The sequence below is a fragment of the Vulpes lagopus genome, chromosome 23, assembly GCF_018345385.1.
Source record: "Vulpes lagopus strain Blue_001 chromosome 23, ASM1834538v1, whole genome shotgun sequence".
Lineage (NCBI taxonomy): Eukaryota > Metazoa > Chordata > Mammalia > Carnivora > Canidae > Vulpes > Vulpes lagopus.
In genome coordinates this window covers 15,241,315-15,262,917 of record NC_054846.1, presented here as the reverse complement: position 1 = coordinate 15,262,917, position 21,603 = coordinate 15,241,315, and the positions used below count along the sequence as shown (strand labels likewise).

The window sequence follows — 21,603 nt, the reverse complement described above, 5'->3', positions numbered from 1 at the left end:
AAAAAAAAAATGGGATATAAAGTAGAGCTGAATTACACAAGTGTTACATCAACCTGCTAAAGAACCAACCTCACCCAACCACCAAAGCACTACAGTTAGGACAATAGGCTACTCTAAAGTTAGATGGCTTGGGGTTCAATTTCTATCTCCTCTATTATTTACCGTGTGATCTTGGTCAAGTTAACTGTGCAAGTCTAAGACTCCTCACTTTTAAAATAGAGATGACAGAGGTGCCTGACTGGCTCAGTCAGTACAGCATGTGACTCTTGATCTGGGGTTGTGAGTTGAAGCCTCACGATGGGTGTAGAGATTACTAAAAAATAAAATCTTAAAAAAAATAAAGATGGTATTAGCTACTTCAAAGAATTACTACAAGGATTAAAAGAGATAACCCACCTAAAGCAGTTAGCACATTCATTCAACCAACATGTATTTTTTTTTTCAATTTTATTTATTCATGAGAGACAGAGAGAGAGAGAGAGGCAGAGACAAAGGCAGAGGGAGAAGCAGGCTCCATGCAGGGGAGCCTGATGCAGGACTCGAACTCGGGAATCTGGGATCACGCCCTAAGCCAAAGGCAGGCGCTCAACCACTGAGCCACCCAGGCGTCTCCAACCAACACATAGGTGTCAGGCACTAATTCTAAGCACTGGCAATGAAGCAGTAAACAAACAAAAAAAAAAATTTGCTACTCTCATGGAGCTTATGTTCCTACATAAGGAACACATAAAAATGTCTGATGAAGATAAATGCTATGAAAAATAAAGTAGGATACAAAAGACAAAGAGTGACAAGAAGGTGGGGTACTAGTTTGGCAGTAGGAAAGGCCCTCTAATGAGGAAACATCTGAACAGAGACCTGGCCGGCTCAATTAGAAGAGCATGCAACTCTTGATCTTGGAATTTTGAGTTCGAGCCCCACGTTGGGTGTGGAGATTGTTTAAAAATAAAATCTTTAGGGCAGCCCGGGTGGCTCAGCGGTTTAGCACTGCCTTCCCCCCAGGGTGTGATCCTGGAGACCCGGGATGGAGTCCTACTCCCTTTGTGAAGCCTGCTTCTCCCTCTGCCTGTGTCGCAATAAATAAATAAAATCTTTAAAAATAAATAAATAAATGAATAAATAAAAATAAAATCTTAAAAAAAAAAGAAAAGAGTAGAGCATGACAGAAACAAACATCAATTCAGCCAGGAAGAGCACATTTTAAACCCAGATCTCAAACTATACCCACAAATTAAAAAAATAAAAAAAATTAAAAAACTATACCCACAAATAAAGGCCATACAATGCAAGCTCAATTTTTTTTTTACAAAATCACAATGAAGAAACAGTCCCCACAAATGAGCAGAACAAGTCTTACAGAAAGAGAATCCCCCAAACAACAAAGAAAATAAAAATGATCAGATACACAATCCTGAAATGTTAAAGAAAGTAAGAACAAAAATAGGACTCAGTGGGGTGCCTGGGTGGCTCAATCAGTGAAGCATGTGCCTTCGGCTCAGGTCAGTGTCCTGGCATCCAGCCCCACATCAGGCTCCCTGCTCAAAGTAGACTCTGTTCCTCCATCTCCCTCTGCCCATACCCCCTGCTCATGCTCTGTCTCTCTCTCTCTCAAACAAATAAATAAATTCTTAAAAAAAAAAAATTAGGGGATCCCTGGGTGGCGCAGCGGTTTGGCGCCTGCCTTTGGCCCAGGGCGCGATCCTGGAGAACCGGGATCGAATCCCACGTCAGGCTCCCGGTGCATGGAGCCTGCTTCTCCCTCCGCCTGTGTCTCTGCCTCTCTCTCTCTCTCTCTGTGACTATCATAAATAAATAAAAAATTAAAAAAAAAAAAAATTAGGACTCAGGAAGAAAACTATAAACTATGAATATGAAAAATTCAAGATTTGATATTTATAATTTACATATAACTTATTGATATTTATAATATAATTAGATATTTGAGAGGAAATCTTTCTAGGCAGAGGGAAAAACTAAAGCAGAGGGGCTACTGCCTCCAGAACTGAATAAGCAAGGATGCAGAGTGGAAAGAAATGAGGGCAAAGGTTAATACTTAATAGGTCACACAATAATTTCTACAGAAAAAATGTAGCTAATAATCATTTATTCTTTCCCATTTAAGCATCAAATATAGCAGCCAGAGCAGAGCTCCAAAAAGGTTTAGAAGGGAATCAAAGAATAATTGCTTTTTACGAAATGGAAACAGTCTTAAGTAGTAGTTCTGGTGCCAAGGAAGAAATCTGGGTCTTGTGTGAACAAGATAGAGAAAAAGGAAAAAGGAAAACTATCCCTAAGTGATTCAGAAGATGAGTAGCTGGAGGCAACAATGATCAAAAGAAAAAAAGGATCCAGTTGGAATTGCCATTTCAAAGGGGGCATTTCAAATTTGAGTATTAATTAGTAATCAGGACATCCTTTCACGATTCAAAAATTTCACAAGTGAAGTCAATATTTACATTCTATAGCAGTGAGAATTTAAAACAAAACTCTCAAAGACGTGCCAAATTTTTCCATTTTAACTTTAATGCTCAACTTTTTCCAAATCTTTTCAAGAGACAGTAGTAAGCAGCAAAGTTATTAATTTTTCTTTTCTTTCAGGGCCTGATCCTGGAGTTCAGGGATGGAGTCCCACATCAGACTCCCTGCATGGAGCCTGCTTCTCCCTCTGCCTCTCTCTGTCTCTCATGAATAAATAAATAAAATCTTTAAAAAAAAAAAGAACTTTGCTCAACTGAATCTTTTTTTTTAATATCGCACTTAAATAAATCAATAGAATAGAACAGACTCTACTTGTCTGAAACTAGGCTCCTGAAAAATTAGCTCACAATCCAGGATTACATAACACCCTTGTAAACAACCCCCCCCCCCGAGATAAAATATACCTACTAGACAACAAAAACAGAATAACTAAAGATGTAAAAGAACAAGAGAGAAGGAAAAAATAGAAGATTCTATTTTTAAAACAATACAAATTTGAGTAACTTCTAAAAGTATAGTCCATAAAAAGAAAAACTCAAAAGAACAGGTTAGATTACAGATTCAATGGAAATTAAGAAGAAACCAGAAAAAAGATACGAATCACAAAAAAGATTGAAAATATGAAAGACTGAGACATGCAGGACAGAATGGAAAAAAATATGTCACATATTAGAAATTACAAAATACAAATAAATAAAATGAATGGGGCACCTAGGTGCTCAGTCGGTTAAGTGACTGCCTTTGGCTCAGGTCATGATCCTACCGTCCTGGGATTAAGCCCCACGTCAGGCACCCCGCTCAGAGGGGAATCTACTTCACCTTCTCCCTCTGACCCCTTCCCCTGCTTGTGCTCTCCCTTGTACTCTCTCTCAAATGAATAAATAAGAAATCTTTTTTTTTTTAATTTTTTTATTTATTTATGACAGTCACACACAGAAAGAGAGAGAGAGAGAGAGGCAGAGACACAGGCAGAAGGAGAAGCAGGCTCCATGCACCGGGAGCCCGACGTGGGACTCGATCCCGGGTCTCCAGGATCGCGCCCTGGGCCAAAGGCAGGCGCCAAACCGCTGCGCCACCCAGGGATCCCAAGAAATCTTAAAAAAAAAAAAAAAAAAAAAGGTAAAATGAAGAAAAGCCATTATTCATGGGAATTCTCCAGAAAAACACATGTAAGAAGCACAACCACCCATAGATAAATTATGGTAAAACTACAGAACCTCAAAACCAAAGAAAAAAATCTTAAAAGCAACCACAGAAACTGATTAGCTATAAAGTTAAGTAATTAAAACTGTAACAGGGACAACTTCAATAAGAGACTAGAGAGGAAACACAATCTTCAAAATATTAAGAGAAAATTATCATCAACTAGAATTCTATATCCAGCTAAACTAGATTCAAGAGCAAGGGAAATATGAAGAAATTTCTTTTTTTTTTTTTTAATTTTTATTTATTTATGATAGTCACACAGAGAGAGAGAGGCAGAGACACAGGCAGAGGGAGAAGCAGGCTCCATGCACCGGGAGCCCGACATGGGATTCGATCCCGGGGCCCCAGGATCGCGCCCCAGGCCAAAGGCAGGCGCCAAACCGCTGTGCCACCCAGGGATCCCCTATGAAGAAATTTCTAAACAAATACTGAGTTTACCACTCAAAGACCCTCACTAAAAGAACTACAGGGCACTTAGATAACTCATTCAGTTAAGCACCTGACTCTTGATCTTGGCCCAGGTCATAATCTCTGGGATGCAAGACTGAGCCCCGCAAGGCACTCTATGCTGGGTCTGAAGCCTGCTTAAGATTCTCTCTCCCCCTCTTCCTCTGTCACTCCCCCTGCTTGCACTCTCTTGCTTGCTCTCTCTCAAAAAAATAAAATCTTTTTAAAAAGTGAATTAAAAATAAGAATGTGGATTTTTTTTTATTTTAATTTTCTTTTAATTTCATTTAAGTAAACTCTAGTCCTAATGTGGGGCTTGAATACATGACTCTGAGATAAGAACAAGCCATGTGCCCCAAGAGAGTGGGGCTTTTTGGTGACTATATACTGATCACAGTGAGTATATTAATAGGATATGATAACCCTTTTGGTAATCAGTTGCAGAAGGTAATACCAGTTGTTGTCTTAGTTATTTGTCAGGATTAATGTTCATATGACTTTTTCTTAAAATTGATTTGTTTTCATAATAGATTTACTGTATAAAGTACCATATATTCAAATTTATGGGACAAAATTATCCTTTCTTCCTATAAAGTATAAATGCTAAATAAATTTAGCATTTACATTTTCAAATAAGACATTTACTTAAGAAGTCAAAGAATCAATTTTACATGCTGATATTTTGGCTAGACCTATCTCATATGATTTAATAAAATGATATTGTTCCCTTTTATGAAATGTATTATGTTTTTTTAATGGGATCAATTCATTCGTTCAATGAATACTTGTGGAGCAGAAATGGTGTGCCAGGCATGGGTGTCAGGTAGATGCGGAGAATAAAACAGTGAATAAGAGGTACAGACTTTGTCTTCATGGAGTTTAAAGTGTCAATTCTTTACCCTCTAGGTACCCCATTTCTTTAACTATACTTCTATCCTTTTATTTATTCATTTATTTATTTTATCCTTTTAAGTCTAAGTTAGTTTATTAGATTTTCTGATACTTGACAAGTATACCCCATTCTTATTCCTGTCTGTTGAAAGTTAATCATCCTTGTGACATTTAAATATTGACTACATTGATTACATTATTAGATGATGATGATGTCTGTCCTATATATTCGACTAAGACTTCTTTCCCCCCCCCCCACCCCCCATCTAAAACTTCCAGGAGTACAATCTAATGGCTATACAGAAGTGAAATACAATGTGGTATTTAATTTCTGATCCTATAACCAACCTTATATGAAATGAGGTGGGGGGGTACCATGTGGATGAATTTTTAATGTCCTTTATTATTGTGCCAGTACATTCCTATTCGGATTGTTTTTACATATAACTAAATTGCGGGGCACTTGGCTTATTTAGGTGGCAGAGCATGTGACTCTTGATCTTGGGGTTGTAGGTTTGAGCCCCACGTTAAGTGTAGAGATTACTTCTTTAAAATCATAAAAAAAAAAAAAAAAAAAGAACTAAACTTGAACTTTTAACTTTTTAGTGATAATTAACAGTACAATGATTGTGATTTGTGATTTGGTCTTTTCTGCGATAATTCTGGGTAATTAATTTAAATATTGGTGTTTGGGAATATGATTTGGGATAGTGAATATTTCTTTACTCCTGTCTTCTACATCTTCAGTATACTGCACCCGTTCAGTACTCAACACTTTTTTTCCTGTATAGTTACAGTAGCTTACCTGCTGGTATTTCTGCTTCTCTGGTGTCTTCTTCTAAATACTCTCCACAACTCCTGCAGTATTTTGTGTAAAGTTAAAATCTGACCGTTTGATTTTCCTTTCAAAATCTTTCTATAGTTAGTTTCTCATTCTTTTCTGGGTAAAGGCCAAGTTCCTTAACATGACAGATAACTAACCTGGATCTTGGCTTATCTCTTGCCATTCCCTTCCTCAAACTTTGTACAGTATTGAACTTTGAGGCTCTTAGAGTGTCTGCTCCCAAGTGACATGTCACTTCCATTCATATTTCATGGATCAAGGGAAATCACACAGCCATGCTTGAGTTTATCACAGAATGCTTGACTTTCACAGGATGAAACAACCTGTAGTCAGAGACACTGAATATTGGAGAACAGGAATATTTCTTCATATTTCTTAGATTTACTAATGTTTACTATGTGGTTGGCTCATATGTATGTCTTGCATTTCACTCTATTTCTTGGTTCTACTTCTGAAGTATGTCCCTTTGTAGTTTATTTTTTTATTTTTTGAGGATGGAGTCTTCTAGAATGTGACGATGTTTGACATGATTGGTCATTTTCTCTGTCCTCAGACTCTTTTCTGCCTGACTTCTGTGCCCCAGCCCTCCTGGTGCTCCTCCTTTCCCCCTGGCCACTCCTTCATGCCCACTACCTGGCTTCTAAGTGCTGCTCTTCACCAGTTCTCACTCTGGTCATCACCTTCACACTTGTGCTACACAAGGGTAGCATCCAAGCGCCCCAAAAATCCACTTTCTTATAGGATTGATATACAAGGTCATTTCAATTCTGGAAGCTAAGCTTTTTTATTTGAGGGGCACCTGGGTGGCTCAGATGCTGGTTGAGCATCTGCCTTTGGCTCAGGTCGTGATCCCAGGGTCCTGGGATGGAGTCCTGCATCAGGCTCCCCATAGGGAGACTATTTCTCCTTCTGCCTATGTCTGTGCCTCTCTCTGTCTCTGATGAATAAATATTTTTTAATCACATTCTAAAAATAAAAAATTAAAATCTTAAAATCTTAAAAAAAAAGATTTTTTTTTTTATTTGAGAGAGAGAGAGTGCATGAGAGAGAGAGTACATGAGAGCAAGAGAAAATATGAGCAGGGGAAGGGGCTGAGGGAAAGGGAGAAGTAGGCTCCCTGATGAGCAGAGAGTCCAAGGAGACACAGGTTCAATTCCAGGACCCTGGGATCATTACCTGAACCAAAGGCAGATGCTTAACTGACTGAGCCACGCAGGCACCCCTAAGCTAATTAAATCTTAACCATGAAAGTAAAGAAGCAAATTCCACTATCTTGTATAATGTTTAACTATGTCATTAATTCCATCCAATCTAAAAATCACATTCAAGGGACACCTGGCTCAATGGTTGAGCATCTGCCTTTGGCTCAGGGCAGGATCTTGGGATCTAGGATGGAGTCCCACATCGGGCTCCCTGCAGGGAGCCTGCTTCTCCCTCTGCCTATGTCTCAGCCTCTCTGTGTCTCTCATAAATAAATAAATAAATATTTTTTAATCACATTCAAAAAATAAAAATAAAAATCATATTCACTAAAACCTCTCTTTTCGTAACATGCATTTTAGGTATTTAAATGGGGAGGGGGTGGATAACCCTACCTTTCATAAGGCAAATCTTGACTATATTAGGCAGCTCATAAACAATCTACTTTCCCAGAGTTACTATTCAAATACAAAATTGAAAGATGCAAAAAAAAAAAAAAAAAATTGAAAGATGCCTTAAGCCACTTTTTTACATTTAAAGGTTTTTGTAGTTATAGAGCATATATGACCTAGTGGTTAACAGTTGAGGTTGTGGACTCCCTGGACTTGAATCTCAGCAAAGACTTAAGCAAACTACATATACTCTGCCTCAGTTTCACCATTTATAAAATGAATATTGTAATAGCACAGTATCTTCTACACAACTTACATCTTTGCCTTGAATTGCAGAGTAGAATAATGTAGGAATGGTGTGGATATGATCCTGGTTCATACATAATTTTTTCCAAAAGAATTAAAAAGAATAACTTGGCAATATGCAAAGATTTTATGAAAAACATAAAAATCTGCAGAACTGCTTTCCTTTAATGCAAATAGTACCTGGGTTAATGACTCCAAGAACTAGTATGCTTTTTCTACAATTTTAATATCCAACAATCTGCAAATACGAATGAAAAACCACAAAAACATTCCTCACTGTATTAAAACAATGAATTAATGAGGAAAGCTACACTGTAGATCACATATTTAATACTGATAAAAATGTTGTCTATCAGAACTAAAATAACAAAGCCTACATATCAATGAAGGAAGCATGAGCTCCAGGGTTACTACCACAAAGTGAATGTGATGCTAACATGAAAATACTAGTAGAGATTTAACCTTGATAGTATTTTCATCCAAGATTATTATTGATTTTGTTAGTATTCTGGTCACAAGGTGCCACAGGTTTTGAATGGCCCACCCCAATCCTATTTTCCCCCATAAATCCTGTTTCTTAGTCTGCTTTTGCAAAAACACAAGGCATTTTGGTAGAAACACCTATGTAAATTGTATGAATTGGGTTAATACACACATCAAACAGAGCCTGGCATGCTCAGTAAGTCTTAGATATTGCTATGATAACGCAAAAAAAAATTTAATTTCAAACTCAAAAGCCTATCACAGTTTCCCCTACCTCAAGAGCCAGAGATCATCTTACCAACTCTGAAAATAAAAACTGAACCCAAAAAGTCTTTGAAATAGATTAAGAACTGTAAATCTACCTAATGTTTTAGTAAACTGACAAAATCACCCACTCACACTTCTGGCCACTAGCACTACTTTGCCTATCCACCCATGCCTCCAATAAGGAAAATTATCTAAAAATGCTATGGATCTTGTGTCTGCCTAATGTCTATCAATTTCACAGCAATTTGATGTAAGAAAATGAGTTAGTGATAACAATATTAATCATTTTATAATACCTTTATATAATTTTCTTTAATAATAGTTTTTCTCCATTTTAGATACCAATGAGCCTCTAAAATGCATGCCTACTTTGTTTCTAGAAAGTTTTTTTAAGTAATTTCTACACCCAATGTGGGGCCCAAACTCACAACCCCAAGATCAAGAATCATAAGCTCGAGGCACCTGAGTGGCCCAGTGGGGTTAAGTATCTGCCTTCAGATCAGGTCATGATACCAGGATCATGCCCCACATGGGGCTCCCTGCTCAGGAGTCTGCTTCTCCCTCTTCCTCTTGCCCCTTTTCTCCACTTGTGTTCTCTCTCTCTCTCAAATAAATAAAAGTCTTTTTAAAAAAGAAAAAAATAATCGCAAGCTCTTCCAATTGAGCCTGCCAGGCACCCCTAGATTTGTTGACACCAATTTGAAACTGATTGACTATCATATTATTATCAGGACTTTTTTTTAAGTTTCATGTATTAACATAAAACCAACACTTTTTTAAAAATGATTTATGTTAAAATCTTTTTAACATAAAGCTGTCCCAAAAAAAAAAAAAAAACATAAAGCTGTCCCAACAGCTTTTAAGCCAAAGACTCACTAGTAAGACTCACTACATACAAGTTTCTGAGTGTATATCCGATTACATGAAATAATACTAGAGAAAAGGAAAAAACTAAGAAGTTATAAGAGACTATTCTGAAAATAAGTTAACAAAATTTGTTCCTCAGTGATAAAACAGATATTGAAGTATCTCAAAACTGTACAAAGAAAAATGCAATCTACATAAAAAGTAACTTCATAATAGAAAATAGTAAAAGAAATATGGATTAAGTTCTGAACAACACATCTTTTTCAGAAAAGAACAATAAAATTAGGCTAATGACTGTAATTTATTAAATGATAAGATTGGGATATTTCCACTTAATTTAACAAACTTTTTTTTTTTAACAAACATTTTTGAAGTATCAAACACTGTAAAAAGTTCTAGAGTATAAAGATAAATAAAACAATTTATTATCTAAGTACTGTAAAACAAATGCACTCTGGATATTTTTCCTTCACATATACAGAAACTATTAAAAATATTTTAAAGGATTTATGTGTGGAAAGAGATACCTCATAATATAAAAATTAAATATACTAGATAAGTTTAGCTAGGTCAGTATGAAAAACAAAAGCTTTCTTTTTCTATTAATTCACAAACAAAAGAAAAATTCTGATTTTTCAGTTTTCCAAATGACTTCTCAGTTTAAAGTGGACCAATTTAAATGGAAACAAAACTATTTTGTTTTGTTCCTAACAAAACCTGCAGGGACCTAAATGATTAATTCCATCACCTCCAAGAAACTATAAAGGTTTTAAAATTCATCAATTTACCTAAATTCCTTTTAATTATCAACATTAATAAACAATATCCACTCATGATCTATATAAATGTTATATACTTTGAACCATTTAGTCCACTTCTAGAAATTTCAATGCACAAAGCTACCTAAAGAAGTATTTTGATAGCAAAAAAACAAAAAAAAACTTTTAATTCAAATAATTCATCTCCTCATACACTGAAAATATAAAACATTCATTAATTAAGAAAGACCTTGATAAATGGGAAGACAGTCCGTATTCACGGAATGGAAAACTCAACATTCCTCAAAGTTACCTATAGATTCAACAACTCCCCATCAAAATCCCAGCTTGCTTTTTCACAGAAACTGATAAACTAATCCGACAATTAATATGTAAATGCAAAGAACAGAAAATAGCCAAAATAACCTTGGGAAAAAAGAAGAATAAAGTAAAAGGACACACATCTCTATTTCAATACTTACTACAAAGCTTTAGTAATTAAGACAGTGGGGCAGTAGTAAAGAACAGACAGATCAAAGGAACTTACACTTATGGTCAACTGATTTTTGACAAAGGTGCAAAGATAATTCAGTGGGAAAGAATACCCATTTCAACAAAGAGCAGTAACATCCATATACAAAAAGATGAATTTAGACCCTATCTTATCATTCTATCACATCATACAAAAATCAACTCAAAATGGGGGCACCTGGATGGCTCAGTCAGAAGAGCATGAGACTCTTGATCCTGGGATCATGAATTCAAGCCCCATGCTGGGTGTAGAAATTACTTAAATTCTTTTTTAATAAATCAACTCAAAATGGATCACAGGCCTAAATGCAAGAGCTAAAACTATGAAACATCTTGAACACAGGATGTAAATGTTCTAAAATTAGATTGTGGTAATGCCTGCGCAGCTCTGTAAACTTAATAAAAATCACTAAATTGCACACTTAAAACAAATGATATTCTACAGTATGTAAATTTCAACAAAGGTGTTTAAAAGCAAATCATTTCTAAAAAATCACAATGGCTATTAAGTATATTTCAAAAGAACTACGTAATATATTGCAGAGCCAAAAAGGCTAGTAATAGCTATACAGAAATAAAAAATAAGGTTGGTATATGATGACTTATCTAAAACTACAAATATTAAAATAATATCAATACTTATAATAGCAATGTGCCACATGTTATTTTAAGTGCTTTACAAGTATTTATTCATTTAATCCTGGCTACAGTGTAGTTTCCCTATTGTACACAGGAAAAACTATGGCACAAAGGGTTTTTAAAAACTTGCTCAAAATCACAATAGGATATTGAGTTAATGAATGAATTTTTTTCTCTTTAAACAAACATATTACTATTATATTATCATGCATTTGTTTTTGTTTTTGTTTTTTTTTATTTATGATAGTCAAAGAGAGAGAGAGAGAGGGAGAAGCAGGCTCCATGCACCGGAACCCGATGTGGGATTCCATCCCGGGTCTCCAGGATCATGCCCTGGGCCAAAGGCAGGCGCCAAACCGCTGCACCACCCAGGGATCCCTTATCATGCATTTGAAAGAATAATGGACATCGTTGCTTGTTTATCCAACTATCCATTTATCCTTTCAATTTTTTTTTTTTTTTTAAGATTTTGAGAGAGCAAGAACATGTGTGCACACAAGCAGGAAAGAGACAGGAGAGAGAGAGAGAGAGAATCCCAAGCAGGCTCTACATCCAGCATGGAGCCCAACACATGATTGGAGCCCAGGATCCCAAGATCAGAACCTGAGCCAAAATCAGACACCTAACCAACTGAGCCACCCAGGCACCCCTACCCTTCCATTTCTTACCCAGATTTTCATTTGTGTATCCACCTCTCCCCAGAGAGGCCATACACTTCAAAGAAAATTAACCCCATCCTGGCCTAGGTTTGCTTAAGCCAATCAACCATTTCAATAGCCACAGTCACTAGTTCAGTAATCCAGTCAGTACTCTTATCTGGAATGTTAGGACAGTGAGGCTCTCTCCCTCGAGATGTGAACAAAAATATATATGGCCCCAACCATCACTGGCAGCCATCCTACAATCGTGAGAAGAACAGCAACAGACTGAAGAAAGCAGAACAGAAACAGAAAGAAACTGATCTTTAACATTACTGTGTAACTGTCAGTCTTGTCCTACCTTTGGACTTGGAGACTATAAATCCTTTTTATTGTGTTTAAAACCAGCTCAAGTTTTCTATTACCTATAACATGATATACAAATTCATGGGGGTTGTTGGGGGAACACATTAACAAGCATCTTGTGTCATTATCTAATAAACGTTCATATAAAGGCTTGAAAAATAACTCCCTCAAATTTTATAGGTTTCACACAGTAGTCTATAACATTTAATTGGACATTTTAAAATGTTATTTAAAATCTAAATTTCCAATTCTTCCTGAAAAATCAAAAGGTACGAGAAACTATTGGGCCCCTATTACCACAGTCCAACAACCAACCAGAATGGAATAGAAGCTGCCCCTTTAAGTCCACAGTCAATACTAACAGAGCCTCTATGTGATATTCTCAGTTCCTGGAGGTATTAAAAGTTTGTACCGTTAATATCTTTAGCAAGACCTATACCAAATGACATAAATGAGTCATGAAAAGTTACATTCTACCTTCTAAGCTTTAACATTTTAATGAAAATCATATACTTTTTAAACAAATTTCATTAAAACATGTATTTGTCACTAGCCCATGGGAAACAATATCCTTGAACTGAATACTTTTAAAGACCTGATAGAAACCTTAAACTCAGCAAGTTCCTGAAAACATGCCAATACATTAATTACTCTGGGTCCAAACGTCTTGACAAATTATTTTAGCATACAGATAAAAACAAAATGAAATGGTTTTAAGTTGCAACAAGAAAAGTGTAAAAGTTGACTAAAAGTTTGAAACACTTGAATTCACTTGTACTATTAACCAAAACTTACCCATAAAACAGACTTGCAAAAGAAATTATAAAAACAGTGGTAAATTTCAAAGGCATTTTGATCAAGTTACAATAAGGCCAAGCTACATTAGCAAAGTTAGGACACAGTACTTTGTAAAGATCTCTTAATGTATGGCTCTATTACTAATTTGGACAACTCCAAGGGAAGGGAAGTTGTTTAATTTTAACAGCACAAATATTATTAAAGTAGCTAATATGTAATCAGTAAAAAAGCAACAGTAGGACATAATCTGGCATTTAACAAAATGCCAGAAAAAGTTATGATAGCTATAAATGTTAGTTAAACTTACTAATGAAAACTCCAGTGAAGATAAGATAAAGGAGGAACACACACAAAGATTCAGTGAAATTGGTAATATACTGATTAAGTTAGATGGAAGATTTAGAGTTTATTACTTACACATATTACATATTCTTCTGTCTGTATTCTATTTTTCACAATTTTATAAATTTTAACACAATATAGTGACTATAAAAAATGTTAATGATAAGCTTTCTACATCCAAATGCCAAGTAAAAAAAACAACTGAATGACCAGAAAAACGTTTTTGCTTTTAAGCAGTTTTTTACTTTTTAAAGCAGTTTTGTGAAAGCTATTTGAATGTTAGAGGAAGAAATGAGGGTGGTACAGTCAGTTAAGCCTCTGACTCTTGATTCAGGTCAGGTCATGACCTCAGGGTCATGAGATCCATCTCCACATCTGACTCTGGGCTCAGGGTGAAGTCTGCTTAAGATTCTCTCCCTCTCCCTCTGACTCTGCCCCTCCCAAACCCCCCAACTCATGCTCTCTCTTAAAAAAAAAAAAAGAAATGAATTCTTCTGATGGAGATTTATTTCATCATTAATATTTAGTAGGACCAGTGTTTTTTGTATCCTTATATTGAGGAAAGTTACACCTGAGCTATAAATACCTGCTGAGAGAAGCAAACAATTCTATATCAACTCAAGAGAAAGATGTACCCCTGGAAAGGTTGCCATTCTAAGAATCACCAAATTACAGGCAATCTATTCAACCTTTCAGTGTCTCAGTCTCCTCATCTATAAAATGAGATATATATTAAACAGTTGTTGAAAGGGGAATTTAAAAACATGTAAAGCATTTGGCCCATTGCCTGGCACATAGTAAATACAAGTCACAACCTCTATAAAATCATGATTATTAATGTAATTTCCTTCTTTGAGCAGAATTAAGATCAAAGCTAATAACTATCAGGAAATATTTAGGTGCTGTAGTACTAAAAATGTTGAGATGGACTGGCTTATCAGATTCCCAAAATTTCAGTTCTCAAGATTTTCTAAAGACCAGCCAAGACCCTACAGATCCATGAAAGAACATGAGAAGTATTTTAAGGGAGGAACTAATCTAATCCCGTGCTCTGCATGAGCGAGAATGACAGTAAAGAGGTATAACTGAACAGATTTTCCCTCTCCTTTTTACTGGACACCTATTACCATGAAAACAGGTAGCTGTGCAGGATGTAACCGATAATCTTATATCCCTACCAGGCCTACAAATCTAAGCAGTATATAAGCAAACCATTACTACAGAATTTGGATTTTCCTTAATAGAATGCAGGTGACTCATGTTTGGTCATCTACCTTCATAGGAGGCATTCTAACGAACAAAGGAGTTCGAATCCTCCTTCTGCCAGAGCAATGTTGTATTTCACACACAAACAACTAATTATGGGCTGTATCAGCACCACAAATTTGTTTGTCAAGGTACATGAGGTTTAGAAAAAGAAAAATCTTTTAAAAATTTTTCAAGTCTATTTTGAAGGAATGAATCCATTTACCAGGTATCTTTTTGAGATTTACAAACTTTTTTTTTTTTTAATTTTTTATTTATTTATGATAGTCACAGAGAGAGAGAGAGAGGCAGAGACACAGGCGGAGGGAGAAGCAGGCTCCATGCACCGGGAGCCTGATGTGGGATTCGATCCCGGGTCTCCAGGATCGCGCCCTGGGCCAAAGGCAGGCGCCAAACCGCTGCGCCACCCAGGGATCCCGAGATTTACAAACTTTTAAAGATCACAAAACACACTAGATCCCCAAAGTTTTAGTAATTGTTGAAATAATGGATACCAGAGTACTATCCTGTATTTATGTATATTTGAACATTTCCATTATAGTGTTTAAAAAATGTGTACCTGTGTGTCTGTATTTATATATAAGCAAACAAATGTTAGAGAAATACTCTATTGTTCAAAGTTTTTATATTCCAAAAGTAAGCGAATTTCACTTAGCTTCTTTCTCATTCTAGAAGTCATACTGCAGGTGACCAGACTATTGGTAAAGGTCTAGTGAAGGAAATAATTAACTGCCCTGGAATAAAACAAGCCTAACCTTGAAAATACAGAGGCAAAAGGGAAGGGTGCTAGACAGTTATTAGAGCTATTACATATTCATATTTGTTCCCATCGGTTATCTTCAAACACAGGTAAGTAGGCAGAAGAGGTGGAATAATTTACTTCTCATCTTTAAGTAGATGAGCAACAGAAGTTGCAGTAATGAAATCTAAAAAAGGCCCCTTAGAAATAACCATTTCTAAGGCTGGAGTAGAAAAAAAATGAAAGTACTGCATGCCCACCTCTCAAAAATAACATTCGTAGTTCACAGTATATAACCAGCAACTTCCAATGACCAAAGATGTTTTACTGCTGGACACGCATTCACCAAAGAAATAGGTTTGATTACACTGCATCTGCCACAATCCTTCTCAAACTGCCATTCAATTTTCACAAGATGAAACCCTAAATTAATTCCAAAATTTAATTTTTTTTAGTTACGTCTAAAAATAAAACTGATCAAAATATAAATATTCACTTTGCAGCAAACTGACCTTTCATCAGCCCTGTGAACAAAACTTCTGAGTTCGAAACATACAGCAAAACGTAACCTAGGCAGACTCAAGAGTAAGAAGTATGTAGGGCATTTGTTTCTCAACTCCAAAAAAGTCACAAAAAAATATCTCTAAAATGTTAAAAAGAAACGCAGACTTAGCTATACATCCCAAGGAAAAAAAAAAAAATGTTTATATAATAAAACTCCTCCACTGAGCTCACACAAAAAATACTTCCAAGCAACAACTACTTCCTTAGCCCAAAAGTTCACTTGCAGGAAACCTGGAGCACTTAAATTTACGTAATTCCCCTTAAACTGAAAAATACAAGAACTTCTTTCATTTAGGCCAGTAGAATTTTGTTCTTTTATCCATGGAAAAAGCCATCAGCAATTCGAATCAAGCACATGGCTCCAGCTTCAACGTCTCGTTCCCCAGCCCCCTGAGAATATATGCTTATAAAATAGGTATGTACTTACCAGGTTAAAGACAGTTTCTACAATATCCCTATTGGATACTTCTCCAACTTCAACCAACCCCGTCAACACGGCAAATTTCATTCTGATGCCCCTGATGGGGAGCCCTGGTTTCAGGGACAATGCACTCTCTTCAGCAGCGGTTTCTTCTTTCCCTCCACCTCCCCCGTCATCACCTGTTGGTGGCGGGGAAGGGACATTATTGTCCTCACTAGCCATTGCTAGCTGGTTCACGAGGAAGGGCAACTAGGAGTCACTACGGGACAGCAACTGCTGCACTAGGAGTAAGCGCACACACGCAACACGACACGAAAAGGGTCACTCTTCCAAGTTGTGGAGAAACCCCAGAAGCAGTTGATGGGGAAAGTCCTTGGCGTCGCCCTCGTCCTCTTGGAGAATATTTGTCCAATCTCTCTCCCCGAGGCTGACAACAACGCCAAACCCTATTGGAAGATTAAATAAATGTTAAATACGCTAGGTTCTGTTTTAGGGGTTCTTTTCTGGGAGGGGGTGGAGGGGAATCGTTACTGTCCGTCAGATAAGTTACAGCAGCGACCTTCCGACCAGCCACCCGCTACCCCTCCTGGCTCCAAGGCAGGTCCTAAGCGAAGGCGGGTTCCACAGGCCCCCGAACAGGTTCACTCCTCCCCCACACGCCGCAGGTTCCCGGCGCAGCGCTACCTCCCCTCACAGGTGCACCGGGAGGGAAACTGGCGGGGGAAAATGAAGGGTCCGGGGGGGGGGGGGGGGGGGGGGGGCAAGCTACCACAGCAGTAGAAAGTTCCTCCTCACCCAGACCCTCGGGACTCGTCCTCACCCCCCGCCAGGGAGCCGCGAGACCGAGGTGGCGGCGGAGATCCAGGGCAGGAAAAGGCGGGGGAAAGGGGCGGGGAGCGCTCTCCACGCTCGGCCCAGGGGGAGGAGTGGAGCACTCGGGCACCTGAGGCTCGACGGCGGGAGGCGGGGAGCTGTGTGCGGTGGCGAGAGGGGAGGGGAGACCGGCGGCGGCGGCGGCGGCGGCGCGGAGAGGAGGGAGGGAGAGGTCAGTGCACCTGGTCGCAGCCTCCAAGTTTCCCTAGTCCGCTCCCCGGGAGTCCGCGGCTGCACAGAACTCCATGGCTTCCTGGCCCGCCCGACCCCTGCGCTCAGCCTTTGCAAACACAGCCCGTGCTGGCGCCGTGGACACCGCGACGGAGGCTGCGGGCGGCGGTGAGGTGGCTCCTGCGACAGCTCGCCCCGCCACGGCTCGCGCCGACGTCCCTGCGCCCACTGAGGCTACTCCCCGCCGCCATGACAGCGCCGAGGGCCGCCGGGCGCGGCGTGCGCGTGCGCGAGCGCGCGGGACGGTGGGGCGGGCGGGCGCGGAGGCGGGGGCGGAGGCAGCCGCGCGGCGCGGCGCGGCGCGGTAGGGGAGCGCGGGCGGCCGAGGGGGCCGCGGGGCCGCGGGGGGGGGGGGTGGGGCGGCGGAGGTGGTCGGCGCGGGCCGGGAGGCCAGACGACGTGGGAGGGGGGGCGCCCCGGCGGCCTCGCCCAAGCAGCGCCGGGCGCGTCCCCGAGCGGCGGGAAGAACCTCTCCTCCGGGAGCCCCGTCTTCCCCCGCCCCCCCACGCGCCTCCCACCCCCGACCTGGGAAGGTGTTCGGACAAGTTGCTGAGGTGACTCTGCTGCTGCTTCTGTTGTCAGGTTACCACGGGGTCTCCCGGCGCGGAGAGGACCCGCCCCCGCGTTGCCAGGGTGTCTTCGTGGACTTGGAGGACACCTGAGGGACCGCTGCGAGCCCGGGAGGCGGCAGCGCGGGAGCCACCGAGGCTGCTGCGCCCGTCCAGAGGGAGCAGAGTCCCCACCCCCGACTGCTGTCAGCTGCTGCCCGCGCGCCGCGCAGACTTGGAGCGACATTTCCACCGGGATGCCCCGGCAGCTGCCGCCGTTGGCGGAGGATGGGAGGGGGAACGTGTCCACGAGGAGTGGGGACGGCTCCTTGCTTCGCAGCTGCCGCCCCGCCAGACCTCCCCCCCGTCCTGAGGAAGGGAGGATTCCTGAGACAGCTGCTCCGGACAGCGTGGAGGCGGGGCTCGTTTTGCCTGTAGCTCTCTGGGGTTTTTTTCCTCTCGTAATTTTCCAATGTGAAAGTTAGGTTCGCCTCATTCTCAGATTAGTTTAAGAGATAAATTGCATTAGGAGTGAAACCAGCGCAGGTCATCGTGATGTGGCCTTCCCCTCCACCCCCACTATTAACAGTCTTCCTGATGCCTTAGTGAAAAACAAATACCGTTAAAGAACGTGGTTTGTCACCCTTAGGTACTCTTTGAAGTCGTAAGGCCTTAAAAAATAATAATGTTTAATATACTTGCCGTTCCCTAAAATGAAAGTGAGGCAAAAAAAAAGTGAGGTCAAATTAAGTTAGGATGTACCATGGAGGAGCCAGAAAAAAATACATACGTTGGTTTGAGTGGCGAAATAATTGCCTAGAGAAAGGGTTGTTTGACATGGGCTTGAAAAGGAAACTGAATTTCAGCTATCTCATGGAAATTTGGAGGGGGGGAGGTAAACGAGAAAAGACAAGGAGCATTGGGGTATCTTCAGAAAAGCGGTACACCTTTTAGAAACACTAAGATGAATTCACCTGCACCAAATCGCATATCATTGCAAATGTTTGTTAAATACTTGTTTTGCACAGGTAGATTTAAATACTCCAAAGATGAAGCAGACATTTTTCTCATCCGAATTGGTGATTCATGTATTACCGGGGTAAGAGGCAAGCCACGTCAATGGCTTGGCTTTCTTTAAGTCCCTGAAAAACTAAACACCTCAGATTTCTATTTCAGAATCTCTTTTAAGATTTTATTTATTTGACAGAGAGGCACAAGCAGGGGGAGTGGCAGGCAGAGAGGGAGGAAGAAGCAGGCTCCCCACTGAGCAAGGAGTACCAGGCTTGATCCCAGGACCCCAGGATCATGACCTGAGCCCAAGGCAGGTGCTTAACCAACTGAGCCACCCAGGTGCCCCTATATTTCAGATTGTTAAATGAATAAGTCTGGAATAAGAGGGAGTAGGGTGTGCCTGACGTAGAGGGACAACTTTCAATTGACCTTTAACACATCTGTAGGGAAGGAGACAGGCACTTTTGAGGTAGAGAGGCATTAATAAAAGGCTAATAATAGCATTTTTGCCTCCCCAGATTTGTGCAGATAGTCTTACCTTGAGTATGTTAATATATCTTGTATAATTGCTAGTAAAGTATTTGCTAAATAAATAAATGTCTGCCATTGAGAAGGAGCAGATGACAATGAGCATATCCTAAACACAGTGTTGTCACAATTATTCAATATCAATGACGGGCTGGGGCATCTGAGTGGCTCAGTTGGTTAAGCATCTGCCTTCGACTCAAGTCATGATCCCAGGGTCCTGGGATTGAGCCCCACATTGGGCTCCCTGCTCAGCAGAGAGTCTGTTTCTCCCTCTCCCATCCTCCCTGCATAATGCTTGCTCACTCTCGGTCAAATAAATAAAAGCTTAAAAAAATAAATTTAGATAAATAAGTAAATGACTAGGGCTAAGTTTTGTATCTGTCATGGATTTGCCAGCTCTCTGTTAACACTACTGGTGAAACAAAAGAGGACATAAGACAATTACCTGAATAGTCCCAAAAAAATTGTCAACTACTTTTTACAGTTTTTCAGATTTATACAACCTCTTGCTTTACTTTGCCCCAGTTACAGTAAAATACGTGGCAAAAATTGGGGATTCAAAAGAAAGCACATGGAAGGTAGAAGAGGGAACTTCATTTCTAGCCACAGAATACAATAGCTGTGGATTATTGTTTAGGTCTAAAGAATAGAATCAGTGCTTCAGGGTGAACTATCTGTCCAGCAGCTATTAAGCTCCTTCATGGCACAATCTTGAACATTGTAGGTACTCAATATATATCATTTGGATTGAGTTAAAACTCTTAAGATACTTGCTTTAATTTTTCTGACTTGGAAGCTCTTGCTTGAATCTATACAACTACTACCAGTTAGAGGGGGCAGGATCTTGGCATCAATGGCTATCTTAATATGGAAAGCAGTTTTACCATTTGTTAAAATTTGTTTATATTTTTGGTACTATCATGGATGTTTTCTAGTCAAAAGCTTTCATAGAAACTATCAGCAGGTGAGTTTACAGTATTGCATTACTCGTAACCCTATATTACATGCTCAAATGCTATACAAAAAGGAAGAAAGGGGGAAAACGATTACCTCCTATAAAGCCAGGCTCAAGTTTTTTTAATCACTATCCTAGTTTGTATTTCTCAGACATTACCATCTTGACAGAATTAAGGAGTAAAATTTTTCATAATTTTACTTGCCTTCAGCATATGTAAAAAACCATAGCAGGGGAAAGAAGAAGGGGAAAAAAAAAAAAAACAGTACATGCAGAACAGGAAGCCTGTGCATAACTCAGAGGAACCCAAGCAAAGAGAATGTAATTTCATAGTGAAATCAAGAAGATTATTGATCTATAAACCCTTACCTATATACAAAGAAAATTTTCTTTCTACCAGAAAAAAACACCCAACCTACCCAATTGTAACTTATTGGCATTTTGCTTGAGTATACATGAGACAATTTAGGGGAAAGGTACCACCCACATGATTTGCTATGAGCCTGGATGTGTATTTCTGGATTTGCAGTTTTCTTCAAATTGTTGCTCCTTATAGCTTATGGTAGTATAGGCTGGAAATAGATGTTCCTGGCTTGCAGCACCCTTCTTGTGAGAAAATGATACATCCATTAAATCTTACTAATGTTAGGTAAAACTTTTATGTCAGTAGTCTTTATTAACAATATATTTACTGGGCATTAGGCTCTGGGAACAATTAAAATTTAAAAGGAAAATACATTTTCCTTTAAAATGTGTCACCCACTCTAATAGAAACTCAAAAGTTTAAGATTAAAAGTTTATACGTTTAATATCTAGAAATTCAAAATGACCCACATCAACTTATTACATTTAGGGAATTTTTAAATTCTTTTTTCCCTTGTGTATGTCACACAAGAGGTAGAGGCTTTGTAAAGGGCAACTCTACTTTCAGCAAGTGTGCTAACCAAGATCTACTTTTATGTCATGAGAGTGAGCCATCTTGGATATTCCAGCCAGGTTGAATCCTCAGATGAC

At 39.3% G+C, this 21,603-nt stretch overlaps 2 protein-coding genes across 2 annotated transcripts in view; one reads left to right on the top strand and one right to left on the bottom strand.

Moving 5' to 3' along the window:
- Positions 1-17,318, bottom strand: part of LRBA (LPS responsive beige-like anchor protein) — a 730,439-nt gene extending 713,121 nt beyond the window's left edge. Inside the window, 2 exon segments of the mRNA XM_041738215.1 lie at positions 16,450-16,889; positions 17,239-17,318. Of these exon segments, the coding sequence (XP_041594149.1) occupies positions 16,450-16,665 (216 nt within the window). The 5' untranslated portion in view covers positions 16,666-16,889; positions 17,239-17,318.
- On the top strand, positions 16,909-21,244 carry LOC121481428. The gene is made up of 3 exons (XM_041738751.1): positions 16,909-17,139; positions 17,243-17,655; positions 18,130-21,244. Exons 1-3 carry the CDS (start codon positions 16,909-16,911, stop codon positions 18,578-18,580), a joined length of 1,095 nt encoding a protein of 364 aa, XP_041594685.1. The 3' UTR covers positions 18,581-21,244.
- Positions 21,245-21,603: the final 359 nt, after the last annotated feature.

Bases quoted from the DNA above. Each gene is read 5' to 3' on its own strand.
- LOC121481428 (XM_041738751.1), top strand. From the start codon at position 16,909: ATGTTAAATACGCTAGGTTCTGTTTTAGGGGTTCTTTTCTGGGAGGGG. The intron at 17,140-17,242 runs GTGCACCGGGAG...CTCCTCACCCAG, and splicing joins AGCGCTACCTCCCCTCACAG to ACCCTCGGGACTCGTCCTCA. The intron at 17,656-18,129 runs GTGAGGTGGCTC...TTCTGTTGTCAG, and splicing joins GACGGAGGCTGCGGGCGGCG to GTTACCACGGGGTCTCCCGG.